Raw genomic sequence first — 19,224 nt, forward strand, 5'->3', positions numbered from 1 at the left:
CTATGCAAGTCACGCTGACGAAACACAGAACAGAAACCCTTACCTTGCTAAGGGCTCTTACCTCTTACCTTGAGACTACTGGCTGCAAGATAGGAGAACAGATCTGTTTTATCTCACAAGAGCATTGCTTCGTGCAGACTGCATTTTGCCTAATTTGAGGAACACATTATGCTTATTGCAACTCTAGTTTCTTCATTTCTACCTTCATGCCTCTTTTAAACATTTTTTTTTTTAATTAAGTAAGCTTTGTGCCCAATGTGGGTCTTGAACCATGACGCCGGGATCAAGAGTCACGTGCTCTACTGACTGAGCCGGCCAGGTGCCCCTCTCCCTGGGCACTCCCATGACTTTTTACATGTGAGCGAGTGACCCTGTGCACCTACCAGTTACACGAAAGATTGCCAGATGTTGTCGAGGCAGGCCCGATGACAGTCTCAGCCAACTTCAAGGAGTTAGAATAGCCCACAGACGTTGTCCTAAGTGTGGCCGACATGGCCAGCCCTTATACCCCTGACTCAGTCTGGATATGGGCTGCTCAGGAAGGGGCATGACTGCGTCCTGTAACGGGGACGCTCCCTGAAGAGGGTGACAGCTGAAGGCCGCCTGCTGACATCGTTCCTGGCAGCTGAGGCAACCAATCTGTCATTGAAGGGGGATCTGGATGGGGCAACATCGAACCAGCCACAAATATATAGTCCAGTTGATACATAGGAAATTATGGGATAGGAATGGCATAGGGTTAAATACAGGGCCTCTGGGGGCATCTAATTGACTTATTGTACACAGTTTGGGGACGAAGGAAGCTCCTGTGGGGAAAATCTCAGTGACAGGTGTGATGGCTGCATGGTGACACAAGAAGGAAAAAGTTTGCATACAAAGGGCCAGAGCACATGTAGCTCCGGGAGATGGGGAAGGATAAGGCTGAAGGGGAAATATGGGCCAGATCTCATCGACCTTACTGAAGAAGATTAAGACTAGCAGTAGAGAGCCACGGAAGGATTCTAAGCAAGGGAGTGGTATGCTTAGAAGTGCATTTGAGGAGACTGTGCTAGGTGCAATATAGTGAGCAAAGCGGATGGAGTGGCTCTAGGGGAAGGCTAACAATTTGAATGTTGTGGTAACTCAGGTGAGAGAGGGTGGTGACTGGGGGGAGGGAAAGAAGTACACGGATTCACGAGATATTCAGGTGGCAAAGTCAGGAGAATCAGATGATGGACTGGAAGCAGGAGGTGTAGGTGAGGAAGAGGTCAGGATGATGACCAGGTTTCTGGATGGATGACCGTGGCATTTGCTGAGATGGGGCGGGTTTGGGGGAAAGGAAAGCATGATGGCCGAGGAAGCACGATGACTTCAGTTACGGATACATTGAGTTGAGACGCCCATCAGATGTCCAGGAAGAGATGCCCACCGAGCAACTGCCACGTAGGTCTGCAGCTCAGGACGGATGACCGCAGTAAAGATGCAGGCTGAGGAATCATCAGCACCTCGATGAGAAATAGAGGCCTTAGGGGTAGATGGAGCCTCCTGCAGATTTACGTAAACAGCGGGTAGAGACGGGCCTAGAATTACCCAAGCTACAAGGAGCGCTGAAGTTTAAGGAATGGTTGCATGAAGAGGTGCCTCACAGAAGAGTCCGAGAAGACTTGGAACGTCAGCAGGAAAACAACAACAACGACAATGACACGAAAATATAGGGTAACACAAGCCAGGAAAAGCGAGTGATGATAAAGGAAGATTGGTAAACTATACTGGGGTGTCGGACGGGGTGCTCAACACGTGTTCTCTGTTTTCCCTAAATGCATTCTGAACTGATAAGAGATACGTAAGGGACTGGGAACTTGAGGAACTACCACCTTCCTTATTGCTCAAGCTGGAACCTAGCTTTGCGGCTTCTGTGCATGGCAGGAATGAACTACTCAGCACCGAACCCCTGTGGGCCTCCTCACGCAGGCGCGGACGAGGAGCAGGGCACGACGCCAGCCTCTGGCAGCAACTGCTCCTAAGAGAAAAACAAGGAGCGGCAAGATTGGACTTGCCTGGTTCCCTTCCCAAAGTCACCAGTCAGGTAAGGTCCACCCACGTGCAAGGAAACGCCGGGATTGGGGAATAAATACCCCTCAACCCTCCCATTCACCCCCATGCGGTTGAGAAATGGAAAATGTCTTGTTGGGGGATACTGGTGGCAGTGGGCTCCACGGGGCGGTACGGAGAAAGAGCAAACTGCAGCAGGCTAGGTCTGGACAGCAGATGAGGACCAACCAGGCCACATGACTCTTTCCAGTTTTGTTACAATGGCTACTCCCATCGGGCAGGGCTAGTGATGCTAGAGTTTAGTTTCCTTTCATTAGTGCACTTTAGAATAACCCAAGCCCGAGGAGCTGAAATGCGGTCTTGATGAACTTCTTAGGGAAAGAGAAAAGACATAAAGCCATGAACTACGTTTTATGAGGTTTGTGGTCAGGAGACCAAGAAGGAAATACCTGGGGTCAGATCAGGGAAAGCCAGTGAAAAGCTGAGAAACATCGTTGGTGTCCAGGACATGTGTCTTTTTTTCTCAATCTGGCCATTGAGCCAGGTTCACAAAATGGAGAAAAAGGATACATAGCTTTCCAGAAAGAATTTTTTTAAATTTATTTATTTATTTATTTTGAGAGAAAGTGTGCACGGGAGGGGCGGGAAGAGAGAGAGACAGAGAATCCCAAGCAAGGTCTGCGCTGTTAACGCAGAGCCTGATGTGGGGCTCGAATCCACAGACCGTGAGATCATGATCTGAGCCGTGATCAAGAGTCAGCCGCTTAAATGACTGAGCCACCAATGTGCTCCCAGAGACAATTTTTTTAAGATTTTTTTTTTTTTTAAGTAATCTCTACACCCAAAGTGTGGCTTGAACTCACAAACCTTTCATCAAAAGTTACATGCTCTACCAACCTAGCCAGCCAGGTGCCCCCTTTTTCAGAAAGAATTTAAACCAAACAAACAAACCGAAAACCAAACCAAACCAAAACAAAACAACTCACTAAGTCGAATTAAGAATATATATTACTCAAGTGGCGCCTGGGTGGCTCAGTCAGTTGAGCGTCTGAATCTTGATTTCAGCTCAGGTCATGATCTCATGGTTTGTGAGATTGAGCCCCGCATCGGGCTCTGTGTAAATTATGATCCGTGGCATTAAATCATCAGTGGCACAATACCTCTCAAAGAACAAAGCTCAATAAATATCTAGTGGGTCAGTCCAGCTACTGCCTGCTAAACCGTGACATTTAAGAGATACGCAAGACAACAGCAACAACAAAAGGCTTTTCCCCCCAAAGGCTGAAAACATTCTGGTTTTGCTCTCTTACTCAAGTTTTCCCACATCCTATATTTTTGGCTGCTGGTTTGGAGGCCGTAAGCAGGGGCAAGGAAAAGAGAGAAGCTTAGAAAAGCAGAGTGGTTGGGTTAAAACCGGCCACTAAAAAGTCTTGATTCGGTAGATTTTACTTTGCTCTGTCCTGTCTTCTCCAAGGGGAACATTAGCAAAGGAATGTGGCTTATGGGGAAGCTCCACTGTGCTGGTGTGTTTCCCGTGGTCCTGGAGAGGGCCTCCGGGGCCCCTAAAACCTCGGTGCCGGCTAATGTGGGAAACCTCTTCAGAACATTCAGTTGCATAATTGGAGAAAAGTAATTGCAGAAAAGGTTTAAATTGTCTTGTGGGAGGCGAGAGCTTGACTAACATTCCTATTTAAAAAGATGAGTGACAAAAGTCAGATTTTGCAGTTCATTATTTCCATGGGCATTTTTTCTTTTTTTAACATTTACTGAGTCTGTAAAGCAGTGTACCAGGTGCAAGGAAGGACACAAGGAAGGAATGGACTGGTCTGAGCTCGAGGAGTGAGTGGAAAAGACAATCCAATGTCTCATTGGATAAGGAGAAGGGACTCTAGATAGAATGGTGAGGAAGTTGGCATAGAATTGGTAAGAAGTTCTCACCTCAGCCCATCAAGAGTGAAAGACCTGTGGTAAACACAGATTCAGTGCAAGACTCTGGAACAATGGGTGCTCTCTGGATGTACCCCTTTGGATCCATACCGAAAAGTGGTTGAGGTCCTGGTCTGACTGGGTCATGGCACTAAAAGGGGTCTTCCTGCCCAGATCCTACACCACGTATGGATATCAGGACCTGGGAATGGTGGGTCCCCTGGGACACCTGCAGACCTTCTTCCTGGAGCAGACTCTCTAAAATATGAATTTAAAATAAAGGCCGCAGGAGATTCTGAGGTTTGGGGCGCTAACAAGGTGGATCTTTAATGTCATGCAGTCTGAAGAGTGTTCTAAAGAGCGGAGAATGAATCGAAGGGTTTTGAGAAGGAGTGGCACAGTTCACCCCGTGATTCGAGAAGATCAGTGGGATTACGTCCTAATGGTCAGGGCGACGCTGAAGTGTGGCAGTCCAGGGCAAGAGCCTGTCCCTGAGACAGATGCCTCCTCCCCCAGTTGTTGTGTTCCTTTGTGACACGCCCCCTTTCTGTAGCCTTAAACACCTGCAGAGACAAATAATGTTCCATTACAGTGAATATTTGACTTTCACTGGCTTGGTAAACTCATCACTCTAACACAGAGTCTCAAGTAATTGCGAAGCACCAAAGCTCCCTGCCCCAAGTACTTGGAGGAGTTGCAGGGGCTGTCACAGATGTATGTCCCCTCCAATTGGGTTCAGCAGGCCCTGCCCCTGTCCTGTGCACCCCACCAGCTGCTGTGGTCCCTCCTGAGGCTCCAGCCATGAAGCAACCAGCCAGAGCCCTTGGGAGGCTAAAGCCAGAATGTGGGCTGCAGGAGAATGAAGAGAGACGACCATCTTCCTCTGGCATTAAGGGGTCTCGTAGCCACCTATCACTTGAACTCTAGCGTGTAACTGATTTGGTTACCAGCACCTTCAGTGTTCAATTCTGGTCAGACTTGGGAGCCAGACTAGCATCCAGGAGGCTGGACCAAAGCCCATGTTCTTTGAATTTTCACTCTCTGCCTACAGTTTTGCTCCTGGTCCAAGCTCCTCGTACTTGGATCCTTCTCCCCTGTAGATGAGTTCTGACCCCAGAGTCTCCTCGGACAGGTTCTTCCAACAGGCAACTCCACCTGCATTTAGAAATACCCTAGTGCAGGTACAGCTCTGCTGCCTTCCAAGGTGGTTCTTTAAAGGTTCAAGGTACCTAACAGTTCACCAATTATACCTAGACACCGCTAAGCAACCCCATCTGCTGAAACCCATGTCATGTAACTATGTCACATAGACATGGCATTTCTCTTGTCAAGTCTCTCTAGTTCATATTTGTAAAGTGGGGCTGCGGGATTAGGTAATCCTTTCTGGCTGTAAGATTTTTAACTCTGAGACAAGTTAGAGGCTACTGCAATAGTCCAAAAGTATGATGATGAATGCATAAAAAGGGAAGCATCAAAGATCAAAGGAGGTCACATAATTTAATAATAATAATAATAATTAATAACTCACATAGTCATGAGCCTTTACAATATACTAGCTCGACCATATTCAGCAATTTACATGTATTATCTAATTGAAATCTCAGAACAACTGTATCATGTAAAAAATGCTATTAATCCCCATTTTACAGATGAGGAAACTGAGGGTAAGCTTCTTATACTTACACAGATTTAGTAGCTAATTTGACATTTGAAACTGACTCTGATTGCGGAGACATACTCTTAGTTACCATGCTATGTAGCCTCTCAAGAAGGTTTTTTTTTTTTTTTTTTAATGTTAATTTATTTATTTTTGAGAGAAAGAGAGTGCGAGCAGGGGAGGGGCAGAGAAAGAGGGAGACAGAGAATCCCAATGCGGGGCTTGAACTCAGGAATCGTGAGATCATGACCTGAGCTGAAACCAAGAGCCGGAAGCTTAACTGAGCCATCCAGGCGCCCCAAGAAGATTTTGATAAATATAGAAAGCTCTGCAATCTTGACCGAGAAGGTAGGTCTCTGGCACAAGGGAAGATCAGAAAGGAGAGGAACTGTCCTGGAGTCAGTGTTTCCCTTACTCACAGTTCAGCCCAATTGGTTTGTCAGTCTATGTGTCTAACTATATATTATCTAACCATCTACTCAGCCAGCCAGCCAGCCTTCTTCAGAAGGATAACTTGAGGAAACAGGAGAAAGAGAGAAGTAAAAACTTTAAAAAGAATAAAAGCCATGTAACAAGTAGATTCTTGTCAAACTGATGCGAATAAGTATGTAACTTAATTCTGAGCATTTTGACTTCCGAGGAATAAAAGGAAACACGGTGACTTCTACAGTTTGCATTAGCTCATAAAAGGAAGCCCAACCATCTGTCAGCAGAGACAAACGTTCCTACTACCAATCCTAAAACAGCTAGCACATGGGTCTTTATTTATTAAAGGAAAATTAAATCATATAAGGCTAGCATCTTCAAACGTAGATGAGTCCCAGTAAAGGCAGAGCATATCACGTTCAATCTTCCTTACTTCCGTAGGACTCCAGGGTGAAATGATCCGGGCGGATTCCATCTAGAGCAGATTTGGAGTTCTGCCTTGGGGAGGTCCAGGCACATGTGACTTAACTGCTCCCCTGTAATTCGATACTGTCTCACCTTCATCTTATCATTGGCTTCTCCTTCATTCTGTCTCAGGAAAGGTAAGTATACGGGGACACCAATTAGATGACATCAGGGAGAGTGGAAGAGACGGGAAGGCAAGATAGACCAAGAACCTCGGAAGATGTTCCCGAGGTGGGGATTTGGAAGGAGGGAGTGAAGGAATGAGACAGCATGGCTTTTCGATGCCATGTGCCATTACCTTGGAAAGGTCCAGATAATAGATTTCCACCAATAGCTCTTGGTTCCTTTCCTTGCTTCTCTGAGGTGGTGAAAAGCTGGAACAGGTTTCCTTTTCAGTGACATGCTTCTTGCTGGAGACCTCACAGGTGATCTCAGGAGAAGGGTTCAATGTAGGAGGCCGGGGAAGGGGACAGGCATCCAAGCCAGAACAAGGGCAGCGCTCCCAGCCTAACCTCTCCCCCCACGGCTCCCTGACCTTCCCCTGCTGTCCATTTGCCCTTTCCTCATCTCCTATCGCCATGTTGCCTAATTTGAGCAGGAATGACTTCAGTCTGGCTTGTGTCCTGCTCTCTTGCCCCTCTGATGAAGGGCAACAGGGATGGAGGAGGAGCAAACAGGCTACCCGGTGTATCTGGTGAGCAATGACTGCAGATGGGGTCTTCCTGGGGAAGGGCGGCTCCTGAAGGCTGGCGTCGGGCAGACAACATTCGCTTTTCCATTCCAGCTGCCCACGATCGCACAGCCAGTCAGTGTTAGAGCTGGCACTGAAAACCAGTCCCTGTTGGGGCTCCTCTTCACTTTGTAACAATGTCTACTACAGAAGAAGATAGTCAGCTATCCTGGTCTTGAAAAGAAAGCCAATCCACCAACTGGGGGCCCTCGTTGCTTTGTGTAGCCCCCGATCCTACTCTGAGGCCCGAGTAAAAGAAATGGGAAGTGAAAAGAGAGGTCCGAGGTGCTAAGAAGTGATTTCCTTGTTGTGCCCCTTCTCGCCTCTAGGTCCCTAAGAGCAGTGGGTGGGGGGAGGATGGAGGTGTGTGGCAGGCCCCTTGGCTTGTGAGGGAAGAAGTCCTCCAAGGGTGGCTCCAGAACACAGGGGTCAGTGCGGGCCAGGGCCTGTCACGTGGGGGTGCCCCCGCTTTCCCTTTGCAGGTGGCACCTTTGTGTCCCTGGCCAACTCTTTGTGTCCCCTGCCTCAGTGGGGGTCCCCTTAGTTGGTGTGATGGCATTACACATACTCATACATCTGCTGGAGCCTTCCCCCTGGGAGATGACAGTGGCTGGTTTCTAGGTTCTTTCCACTACCTTCTTCTAGAAAGCGTTTTTTTTTTTTTTAATTTTTTAACGTTTATTTATTTTTGAGACAGGGAGAGACAGCATGAACGGTGGAGGGTCAGAGAGAGAGGGAGACACAGAATCCGAAACAGGCTCCAGGCTCTGAGCTGTCAGCACAGAGCCTGACGCAGGGCTCGAACTCACGGACCGCGAGGTCATGACCTGAGCTGAAGTCGGACGCTTAACCGACTGAGCCACCCAGGTGCCCCTAGAAAGCGTTTTTACAAGCTTCTACTTTATTTCCAAACCTGATGAATTCACATAATCTCTCATTTTCTTCACTTAGAAGCTTCTCATACAATAATTCACACCTGCGATCTCATTCTGATTAGAAGGCAGAATCCTTACAAAGCACCTACGATGAGGCTCCTGCACCTCACCGACTGGGGCTCCTGTTCTCCCCCACACTTGACCACACTGGCCTCCTCTGTGTGCTTCACCACGCTGAGCATGCTGGGCTGCCTCAGGGCCTTTGCCTCTGCTCTTTCCTCTCCTTTAAATTCCCATCCCCAGGATATCCACTCAGTTCATTCTATTATTCTAATCTCTGCTCAAATGTCACATGTAATATTACCCACTGCCCCTCGCCCCGACCTTCTCCCCATTTCTTGTTTAACTCCTCTCCATTGTGCCTCTTTTTTGTTCATTTTACTTATTTTTGTACTGTCTTTCACCCTATCCCACTAGAAATAAGCTCTATGAGGACAAGCATTTCTGCTTATTTTGTCATATAGGTTTAACAGAGTGTCTGCCATATCATAAGGACTCAATAAATGTTTAATGCATTTGGGGCACCTGGGTGGCTCAGTTGGTTGAGTGTCTGACTTCTGCTCAGGTCGTGATCTTATGGTTCGTGAGTTCGAGCCCCAAGTCAGGCTTGCTGCTGTCAGCCTGTCAACACTGAGCCTGCTTTGGATACTCTGTCCTCTTCTCTCTCTATGCCCCTCCTCCACTCATGCTCTCTCTCAAAACAATAAATAAACAAACAAACAAATAAAACATTTAAAAAAAAGTTTACTGAATGAATAAATCAAGACTTCTAAAACAGCCCCATACTGGACAGGGAGTCTTTACTTCGCTTCCTGCGTGCAGTGGGAGGCCTTCAGTGAAAAACTGATGACCCCAAAATATAAAGATCTTCACCACCCCTGCAAATGAACTAGTTCAGAATATTTTTCAAGGTCTACACTAGACAGAAGCAGAAAGACCAGCTCTAGGAAAAAGCAAAGTAGGTGCCTTCCTTTTTTTTTTTTTTTTTAAGTTTATTTGTTTTTTTTTTGTAATCTCTATACCCAACATGGGGGTCGAACTCAAGACCCTGAGATCAAGACTCACATGGTCTTTGGACTGGGCCAGCCAGGTGCCCCAAATGGTACCATCCAATGCTCTCTTCCTTCTTTTATCCCTCATTACCCCGGGCCAACACTGAGCTAATCCACTAATCCTCTCTAGAAGGCATTAAGTGATAAAGGTTTAAGGTGTTAGCGCTCCCAGGAGTATTTATCCTTTAAAGAGAAATCTTCAAGACCTAAAGTTGGCCAGGATCAGAATCAGTGAATCTCACCCAGTGGAATTTCCGATTCTGCATATTTTGGGCTGGGGGCTCAATGTGGAGTTCTTTGAGCGACTGGCCAGGAACAGAAAGATAGCAGTTAACAAACAATGAGGCTGCAACATTGTTCAGTTCGAAGCCAAGACAGGAAATATAGACACTATCACTTCTTCTATATACCCTTCTCATTTATGTATCAGTAATAATAAAACCTTGCAACTTTCAACTCTGAGCTCTTTTCAAAGCTGGATCTGCCTTTAACTTTCTTCTGGTACCTGTTGGGCCTCTTTGCTAGCAGATCAAGATCTTCATCAACACTTACTCCAAACACAGGCAGACAAGGGCATGCGTGCACACACACGCACACATACTTTTGCCCCCATCTACCTCAAATCCCCCCCAATTCTATCCTCTCTTTCTTTTCCAGGCTCATTCCATCAAATTCCCTCTTGCACCTCTCACTGGGGGCCCGTTGCTTGATTTGTATATTTAGAGCTATTTCAGTGACTGAAAAAAGAATACTGGAGTAAAGGGGCTCGGGAGACTCTTACCAATCAACCCTCATGGCCACTTAGCAATTCCTGGGGCCCCGGGCCTGCAGATATGGGTTCAGAGCAGCGTGAGGCTCTGGCTTGGACCTTTCTGGCTTAGTGGAGGTTACTCCAAATCAAAGAGATCCAAGAAGTTGGGTTCATTTGTAGTCGTTTGTGAGACAACTTAGCATGGCCTGGGCTGAATTAGATGCCCTGGCTCCTATGGATCTGCTTATTTTCCTCACATGCTTCTTAATCTGCCTTAGGAAAACTGGGGACTCTCGGGGCATTTCAAGTCACTCTTCGGCCCAGCGCTACCCACTGTATGGCATGAAAACTCAGCCCTTGGTCCCATGCCCTTCTCGCTTTTTACACTAATCCCTTTGGCAAAATAGTCAGGTCTAAAGCTCCAGGTATGTTATGCTCTTTAGCTCAAATTTAGAGTTCAGGTTCCAATGTTGGCCAGAGGTCAAGCATCATCTCTAAAGCTATCATTTGCACATTTCCATAGTATGTCCTCATTAACATTAATTTACCCTCATAGCTAATCAGGCTGGAACTCTCTACATTTCTCTGGATTCTTTTTTGTTTGTTTGTTTGTTTCTTTTTCAGAGGGTGGGGTATGAAGGGCAGAGAGAGGGAGAGAATCTCAAGCAGACGCCATGCTGTCAGCGCAGCACCCCACAAGGGGCTCGAACTCATGAACCGTGAGCTCATGACCCAAACCGAAATCAAGGGTCAGATCCTCAACCAACTGAGCCACCCACGCACCCCTGGATTCTTTTCCTTTATCTTAAGCACCGATCAAATATTATCTATAAGGTCAATGTATAAATTTCTCTCTAGTATGACAGTTTCACTCACAAATTTGGCAGACTGGATTGGGTTGTGTGATTCCTAGGGCCACCATAACTGTAAGTCCCACAAACTGGGTGGCTTAAAACAATAGAAATGTCTCACCTGAGTTCTGGAGGTTAGAAGTCTGAACTCAAGGTGCCGGCAGGGCCACAGTCCCTCCAAAACTTGTGGGGAATCTTTCCTTGCCTTCCTCTTAGCTTCTGGTGGTTTGCAGGCAATCTTTGGCATTCCTTGGCTGCAGATGAACCACCACAGTCTTCGTCTCCACGTGCCGTCCTCTCCCTGTACCCTCATATGGCTATCTTTTCATGAGGACACCAATCATATTGCATTAGGGGCCACCCTACTCCTGTATGACTTCATCTTAACTAAGTATATCTGCAATGATCCTACATCCAAATAATGCACATTGGAAAGTACTGAGGGTTAATACATCAATGTATCTTTTGGGGGGGGGAGGCACAATGCAACCCCAAACAACTGGTAACTGAATTAAGACATTATTCACATATTAAAATAAATATCCATGTATAAGGAGAAGGAAAGATTCACATGCCTTTCTAAGAAAAAGTGAGCGATTTCAAAGACCCGTTCATCTTGTGGCTCCTTGCGCTTCCCTACCAAGTTCCTCGAGGATACAACTTTCACCATCCTCCATCTCCAGAGTTTCTTTCGTGGAAAAGTTTGAGAAACACTGATGAAGAACTGGGGCCAGTATCTGCTAGGAGCTGGTTTGGGTGCGTGAAACTGAACTCGGAACTTCACTAACTCAGGGCCTTCTTTTCCTTTTGTGTTTCCATATAACAAGAAGTCTGGGAGTGGGCAACTCCCTGAGTCACCTGTGCTATGTGCTCTGTTCTCACGTTCACCCTCTTAGAGTCACGCAGTGGCCTCTTTACCTCCAGCATCTCGTCTGTGTTCCGGAGAGGACAAAGGGCAAAGAGGGTACACATGCTGAATCTGAACTCCGTCTGGTAAGTCCTGCCCAGTCCCTTCCACTTATATCTCTTCAGCCAGCACCCTGTCTCATAACCCCCAGAGCCGGGCAGTAGAGTTGTTCAGCTGGCCCTGGGTTCCTGTAAGAAGGAGAGAAAGGGTGGTGGGTAGGCAGCTCGCAGTGTCTCCCCAGCCGGCTTTCTCCATTTCTTTGGCTTCACACCTTTGTGCCTGAGCTCTAGGTACACAGGAGACAGGCCGATGCTTGCACGCTGACTGCAAAGGATCTCCGCATCTTGCACGTAAACACGAACGATGTAAACAATATGATGCAGCACATGATCAAATGCCAGAATGACTGGTGTAGCAGGACACAGAGAAGGGAGAGGTGAGTTCATATAGGAGCTGCATGAAAGGAGGTGAAATCTCAGCTGAATTTTGAAGGTTGGGTAGGATCAACAGCAGGGGTCATGAAACCCTGTTTCGATCCCCCTACACATACTCAGATGGCAGAAGGGAAAAACCTGTGTGCAGCCTTTTGTTGCAATCTGGGTGAGTCTTCATCTATGTCCCACACTCAGTCACAGGTCTTCTGTATCATTCTCATGGAAATGTCACTACCTGGAGCTCAACCCCAGGGAGATCTTTTTGCCCAAAACATACACCTTTCACCCAAACACATTCCCTCTCTGTCTTGATCCCCAACATCCTTCGCAGTCATTGCCGTGTAGGCATATCCCTTTTGAGGCCACCTCCCAACAGCCAGAACTTGCCTCCACCCAAGAACCCTCCAAGAGAATCAGCCTTCTTCAATTGTCCCTTCCCAGGTGCCACCACTGAGGTATTGCCAATCCTTCTGTGGCTGCATGGTTTCCAATCTGCTGCCCATTGTCCTCACCCGAGCAGTTTTTATTTTTCAAAATTCTGACCTTTTCCCACCATTTTGGGAAGCATGGTGGCTTTTTATTAATTACCTTCAGGTGAGGGTTACTATGGGTGGGATGCAAAGGAAAAGAAAGAGATCGGCACTTGCCTCCTGAATTTCAAGATACACTTCTGGAATCCATGGCTGAAGGAATAATTGGAGGTAAAGGGTTTTTGAGTATTAAAATTGAGTTTCCTTAAGAACACAAGGGTTATGCCCAAAACAATAGATTTGGAAGACAGCATGCTGAAAGTGGAGTGACATTTTTTTCCTTCAGAGAAAATGATTCTGCAATTTGGGGGAGAGGAGGTGGAATAGCATTAGATCCCGATGGGAATCTCTGAGAAAGGAAGTCTGTGCCCAGGTAGGCTTGAGGGATCTAGGGCAGTGAGAACTTGGCCTCACTTTCTGGGGCCAGGTGGGAGGAGGAGGGGGGTCTGAGCTCCCCAGTGAGCACCTGAATGTTTTCCTGGGAGTAGCTCCGGAGGGCACCGATTGTCAGCTGACCTTGAGAGTCCCCATGATTGGGTGAGGAGAATACAACAGCAGAAGGCAGCAAGGTCATAGCAATGCCCGAAGTCCAGGCGGGAATGTCAAAGAGAGGGACAGGCATGGGACACCCTGTGGCACCCAGTGCCAGCATGAACCTGTGATGACCAAGAACCATGTGCAACCTCCCTGTCCCCACCCTGTGCTATCACCAACACCTCTGGGAGCTTGGCTACAACCTTCGGAAGAAGGCAGGAGGGGAAAAGCACTCAAGTGATAAAGAAAATTTCCAGAGATCGCGTTTTCCTTGAACTAGGATTAAACTCCTGCCGCGAGGAATGGGGAGATGGAGACAGAAATTACCCCCACAGAAAAATACAGAAAAGAAACGTTGTCAGCACACCTGATGACTGGTGAAATTTGGACCTATTTTTTTTTTTCTTTTTGAGATACTACACATATAATTAAATTTTTAAGAAGAAACTTTTATTTTAAAATACATTTAAATTTACAGAAAAGATAGTGCATAGTTCCTATACCCAACAGCTAATTTCCCTGTATTATTCCAATTAAATCAGTTTTGGTATGTCATTAACTAAAGTTCATATCTTATTCAATTTTTCTTAGTTTTTAACTAATACTCTTTTTTTTTTTTTTTTTTTTTCTGGTTCCAAGATCCCATCACGAATACTGTATTACATTTAGTTGTCATGTTTCCTTGGGTTCCTCTTGGCTGTGATGGTTTTTCTGACTCTTCTAATTTTTGATGACCTTGACAGTTTGGGTAAATACTGGTCAGATAGTGTGTCGAGTTCTTTGATTCAGATTTGTCTGATGCTTTTCTCATGCGTAGACTGGGGTTATGTATTCTTGGAAGGAAGACCACAGAGGTAAAGTGCCATTTTCATTACATCAGATCAAGGGTACATACCATCCACACGATTTATCGCTACTGATGTTAACCTTGATCGCCGGCTAAATTAGCGTTTGTTAGGTTTCTCCATTGTAAAGTTACTCTCCCCTCTTTCCATGTTTTACTCTTAGGAAGCCAGTCACTATGTACCGACCATAGTTAAAGACAGGAGAGTTCTATTCCATCCCATTGAGGGCAGAGTATCTACATCAATGATTTGAAATACTTCATGGGAAAGTTGTCTTATTTTCTTCATTTATTTACTTATTTAATCATTTATTTGGGTCAGTATGCAGCCATGGATACTTATTTTACACTTTGGGTTATAATCAAGTACTGTTTTATTTTGTTGCTCAAAGTTTTCCAGTTTTGGCCATCGGAAACTCTTTCAGTTGGCTCCTGTGGCCCTTTGACAGACTCCTTCCTTGTTGTTCTCGATTTAAAAAAAAAAAAAAATTCTTTTTGACCTCTTCCTTACCTTCTGGCAGAACAAGATGCTCCAGGCTCATCTTGTATATTCCCTGCTGTAGTCCATTTCCCCAAGGAGACCTCTTTTTTTACTGGAGAATGGTGTTAAAAACAAGATCCGAGTGCCAGGTGTACTGCTTGTTCCTGGAGTGTTAATTTCTAAGTCCACTCAGCTGACACAGCAAGGAAATACATGTATGTGGACTAACCCATGCATAGACACATATCTGCAGATCTTTTTATATATCTGTATTAAGCTCATCATGGGTTCATACCGATGTCTCCAACTCTAACCCAGTACCACAAGACTCATTTAGCTTCCTCGTCTTGTTCACCTGTAACCTCCCTCTCTGACAGTGTAAAACTTGGTGTCCACTACCCACCCTTTATTTAATTGTTCCTTTCCCGTATGCATTACAGTGGTTTCAACATCCGTGTTTTCTTTTTTTTTTTTTTTAAATCAATGTTCCTGACTCTCAGCATTGGATCCTTTAACTTCTGAAACCCATACCTTCTGCTCATTCCTCTCGCAGCCACGTCAAAAACGTTTTGTACTTGAATATTTGTCAAATTCTGGTGTGACACAGAACTCCCATAAAGCGGGGTGGGTGTCACCCATTCCTCATTTCCTTCGGTTTTCCCAGCTCTCACCACCTTCCCCATTCTCTACGTTTTGGTGGAATAAGGACAGGAGCTGTGAGTCTGGACTCTCATTCTACAGACGAGAAGACTTGTACCCCCAGGAGTTCAGACGTGCCCCACTCGCCTCTGGGACTGTTTCCATGCGCTCTGTTCATTCAACAACTATTATGGAGCCCGGTCTACGTGCCAATGCCAGCCCGGTGCCTGAGTCACCCGTTCCCGCGAGCGACGTCTGTAACACCCAGCTCAAGCGCTCGGAGGACCGTGCCGGCCGCAGGAAAGGTCCGCCCCCGCTGGTGGGAGCGTTCCTGCTCCTTTCAAAGGCTGGAGCTACCCGGGCGGAGGACTAGAAGCGCCGCTGAGCATTCACGCAGCCGCCCGCCGGCTCTCCGGGCGTCCGGCCGCCGGGCGCGGCCCCGCCCCTCCCGCCAGGCCCCGCCCACCCGCCGAGCCCACGCTCGGGTCCCTGACGATGTTCGCCGGAAATTCCCGAAGCCCCTCTTTTTTTTTCCTTCCTCTCCTTTCCCTGCTCTCCCTTTTCCTTTCACCCGGGTTCCCTCAGCCGTGATTTTCCCCCTCCCCCTCCTTCCTTCCCCATTTGAAATCAAGATGGAGGCTCGCGGTTGCCGCCGGCGCCCGTGATCCCGGAGCTCCTGCCGGCCACGGGCCCCCGCCCTTGCGACTGCGTGTCCCGCGCGGCGCGCGCTGCTGCCCGCGCTCCGGCCGGCGGCGCCGCCGAGGCCGTGGCTCCGCGTCCCCGCCCCGCGGCCGGCTCGCGGCTACCGGGCGGAGTCCTCGTCTATGTGGGCGCGCTCCCTTGGCGGAGCCGCCGCCGCCGCCGCCCGCTGCCGCCCCAGGGCTCTGCGTCCGCGCGCCGGGCGCGGGCAGCTGGGCGCTCGGCGCCGCCAGGCCCGGCGCGGAGCGGGCGGCACGCGGCGCTAGGGGCGCGGGGCCCGAGCCGGGCGCGGCTGCGGGCGCCGCCGCAGCCATGAGCGGCAGCAGCGGCGGCGCCGCCGCCCCCGCCGCGTCCTCCGGCCCCGCCGCCACGGCCAGCGCGGCGGGCTCGGGCTGCGGGGGCGGCGCGGGAGAGGGGGCCGAGGAGGCTGCCAAGGACCTGGCCGACATCGCGGCCTTCTTCCGATCCGGTGAGTGCAACTGCGGCGCTGCCCGCGCGCTCGGCCAAGCCCGCCGCGGAGGCGCGGTCCGCGAGTCCCGGCGCGCCCGGTGCTCGCCCGTTCGTAGGGCCCGGCGCGCTCTGGCCCGGGCTGCTGCACCCCCACGCCCGGTCTCCCGGACCTCCACCGGCGTGTCCCACTGCCCGCACCGCCCCGCGGGCCGCGGCTCGGCCCGGACGCCGCCGACTGGCCCTTCCCTGCGCCCGCCCCTCGTTCCGGGGTAAAATCTTCCCGTCCCCCGCCCCCGGTGGCCACCGCTCCACGGGTTGGGGCGCCGGCTCTTTGTCTCTTTTGCGGGAGGGCCGAGGAGTCGGCGGCGGGGACGGTGAGGGCGGAGGCCCCTGCCCCGGAGGCCGAGCGGACGGGGGTGGCGGGGCCGGACCCGGGAGAGCGGCTCTCATCTGGGCCGGTCTCTGTGGCCGATTTGTACCTGGCCCCTCCTCGACCCCATTAGCAGCCCGGTTTCTTTGCTCGGTCCTCCAGCCTGTCACCTCCCTGGCCGCTGCCTAGGCTTCTGTGAAACGGGGAAGCCATGGCACCCGCTGCCCAGGGAGGGGGGAGGTGGCCGAGCTGAAGCGCGGCGGGCCGGGAGGCGGGTGAGCCATTGTCTCCGGGGGCGGCCCGGGTGGGACATCTGGGAGCGCGGCGGCCCTGGGGGAGCCAGGCGCGCGGAGCACTGCCTGGGTGGCTTGGAGGTGGAGGCAGTGCCAGGTGGCCGGGTGTCTCTCCAGCGAGGAGGGGGTGCCCGTGGGAGAGGTGAGCTTGGCTGCAGTCCCGCGGGGAGGAGGTCTGGGGGGCGTGACAGGGCGTCCCCGGGACCCCCGCGGCGGCGCCTCCAGCCTGGGCCCAGATCCCGCGTGAGTCGGGACCGCGCCCCCGCGCCCCTCGTCCGCCCCCCCCCTACCCCGCCCCAGTCCGGTCTGCTCGCGCGTCCGGGCGGCAGCGGAGGAGCGGGCGGCGGCGGCGATGGCCTCGGGGGCCCGAAGCCCGGAGCGCACGCTGATCGGGCGGGCGCGGGGCCGGGAGGATGCAGACTCCGCGCTGGAGAACAGAGAAGGGCGGGCCAGGTCTGCGGCCGGGCCCGGCGGGCGGAGGGCGTGTGCTGGGTGCTGGTGAGGACGGCGGGGCTGGGACGTCTGGGGAGCGGCCTATGATGGGGCGCGCGCTGGTGGCCGGCGGTTCACGTTTCTTCCAGGCCTCTTTCAAATTCGGTATTCGGGGTCACCAGAAGCAGTTTGCAGCGGGAGGGCGATGGTCGGAGGTAGAAGTTAGTGCCAGTAGATGCCTGGTGTAGCACGGTCTTTCCCTCGTTTTCTTGATCTTTGCCAAGCGGGGTTATTTTTGAGTCGTTTTAACAGATTGGATGTGGCTGGGACTGACATACACCGACTCTACAGTGTCAGCTTGGGGTTAATATACTTCCTAGTGCTCTCTCTCTCTCCGCGTGAGGTCCTTGCAGAAAGCAAAGGTTTAGGAAAACATGAACTCCTTCAAATGAAAGCTCCCCCCCCCTTTTGGGGGGGGGTGCAACTAGCTAGCCGGATTGAGCAGCCTCCTTTTACCTCCTAACAGCAGAACTGGGACGTCTTCTCTTCATGCCCTGAAGCTAAAGTCTAGCCTGTCTTTTCTCTGTTTCTACCACCTGTCACGGAATAATAGATTCTGTGCGGAATTCAGCCTCTCTCTGTTAGAAAGGCTCCTGTGCCCTGGAGATGGAATTTTTGGTGCTTGTGAGACCAGACTTTCTTACATCTTTATTATGCACAGTAGAGAAATTACTTCTTTTGCTAAGAAGAGCCCAAAAGACATTAGGGTGGACTGAATGCCCACAGAAAACTTGCTCCCTGTCAGTGTAGCTCTTCCCAGGATTTATCTGGGGAGATAAGTCTGTTGGTGGCCATGCCTACACCTGTGCTTGCTTCCATGCCCGGACTCTTGTCCATGTTCAGTTTCGGGCAAAATCAGGCAATGCTTTCACTGGTTTGTTCCTTTCTTCCAGCCTCCAAAATGATTTGACAAACCATCCTTTTAGTTGTTTGATCTGGAATCAGGAGGCAGAGCAGATTTTAAGTAGCAGCAGTTGCACTGTCCCATCCCAGGGGAAGTCTGGAACATCTTTTTAAAGTGCTTTTCCCTCCTTTGGGCAGCTCTGAATCCCTGACCTAGATCTTGGCTGCAGCATCTAGGACAGTGATGTCTAGCGGAGGGTAGAGAGGGACCATTCAGTTGAATTTGTGGGGGGTGGGGTGGGAGGTTTGGACCTGTCAGGACAGATGAAGCAGGACTGTGGGTAGGGACCTCACCTGGTAGAGTGGCTCAGACGGGGGTGGGTGGGGGGCTCCTTGTCTGCTTTGATTGAATATGGATGACTGAATGGAGAGGCCAAGTCCATCAGTAAAATCTGACATTCTTTTCTAAGATGGAGAAACACAGGAAAAAGGTTCTCATTGACTGCGGTGGACAGATTAGGGTGTGAACATTTTTCCAAAAAGAGCCTGGTAGTTAAAATTGCCAAGGTGTCCTAGACAAAGCATTTCTGTTGGTTGCCTTTCATTTCTCAGCCCTGGAACTGTTTGCTTGGCTACCTTATTCTCTTTCCTTTTTATCCTTTCTCTGTCCTGCATTAAATTTTAACTTTGTAGTCATGGATTGAAAACTAGTACCCATGGTTGGATGCAAGGAGAAAGACTTCAGCTTAATAGGACTTTTTAGACAATTAGAGCAGTTCGGGAATAAAATCAGCTGCCATGTGATTTCTCTGTTACTGGAAGTGCTCAGCAGGGGCACCACCACCTGCCAAGCTTCAGAGTTGGGTGCTGCGGTTAGGACTCTT

General features: G+C 49.7%; 1 protein-coding gene across 6 annotated transcripts in view; it reads left to right on the forward strand.

Moving 5' to 3' along the window:
• The first annotated feature begins 15,674 nt into the window (after positions 1-15,674).
• Positions 15,675-19,224, forward strand: part of TRIO (trio Rho guanine nucleotide exchange factor) — a 354,644-nt gene continuing 351,094 nt past the window's right edge. For 3 of the 6 annotated variants that reach the window (XR_008423663.1, XM_053906893.1, XM_053906892.1), the window contains exon 1: positions 15,678-16,361. Coding sequence is in view for 5 of the 6 variants with exons in the window: in XM_053906893.1 (XP_053762868.1) it covers positions 16,205-16,361 (157 nt within the window). In the remaining variant the exon portion in view is untranslated. Of the gene's footprint in view, positions 16,362-17,403; positions 17,459-19,224 lie in introns of those variants that run through there. The other 3 variants (XM_053906894.1, XM_053906890.1, XM_053906891.1) reach the window with 3 other exon arrangements.

Source organism: Panthera pardus, unplaced genomic scaffold (genome assembly GCF_024362965.1).
Source record: "Panthera pardus isolate Hobbes unplaced genomic scaffold, ASM2436296v1 HiC_scaffold_2, whole genome shotgun sequence".
Taxonomy (NCBI): domain Eukaryota; kingdom Metazoa; phylum Chordata; class Mammalia; order Carnivora; family Felidae; genus Panthera; species Panthera pardus.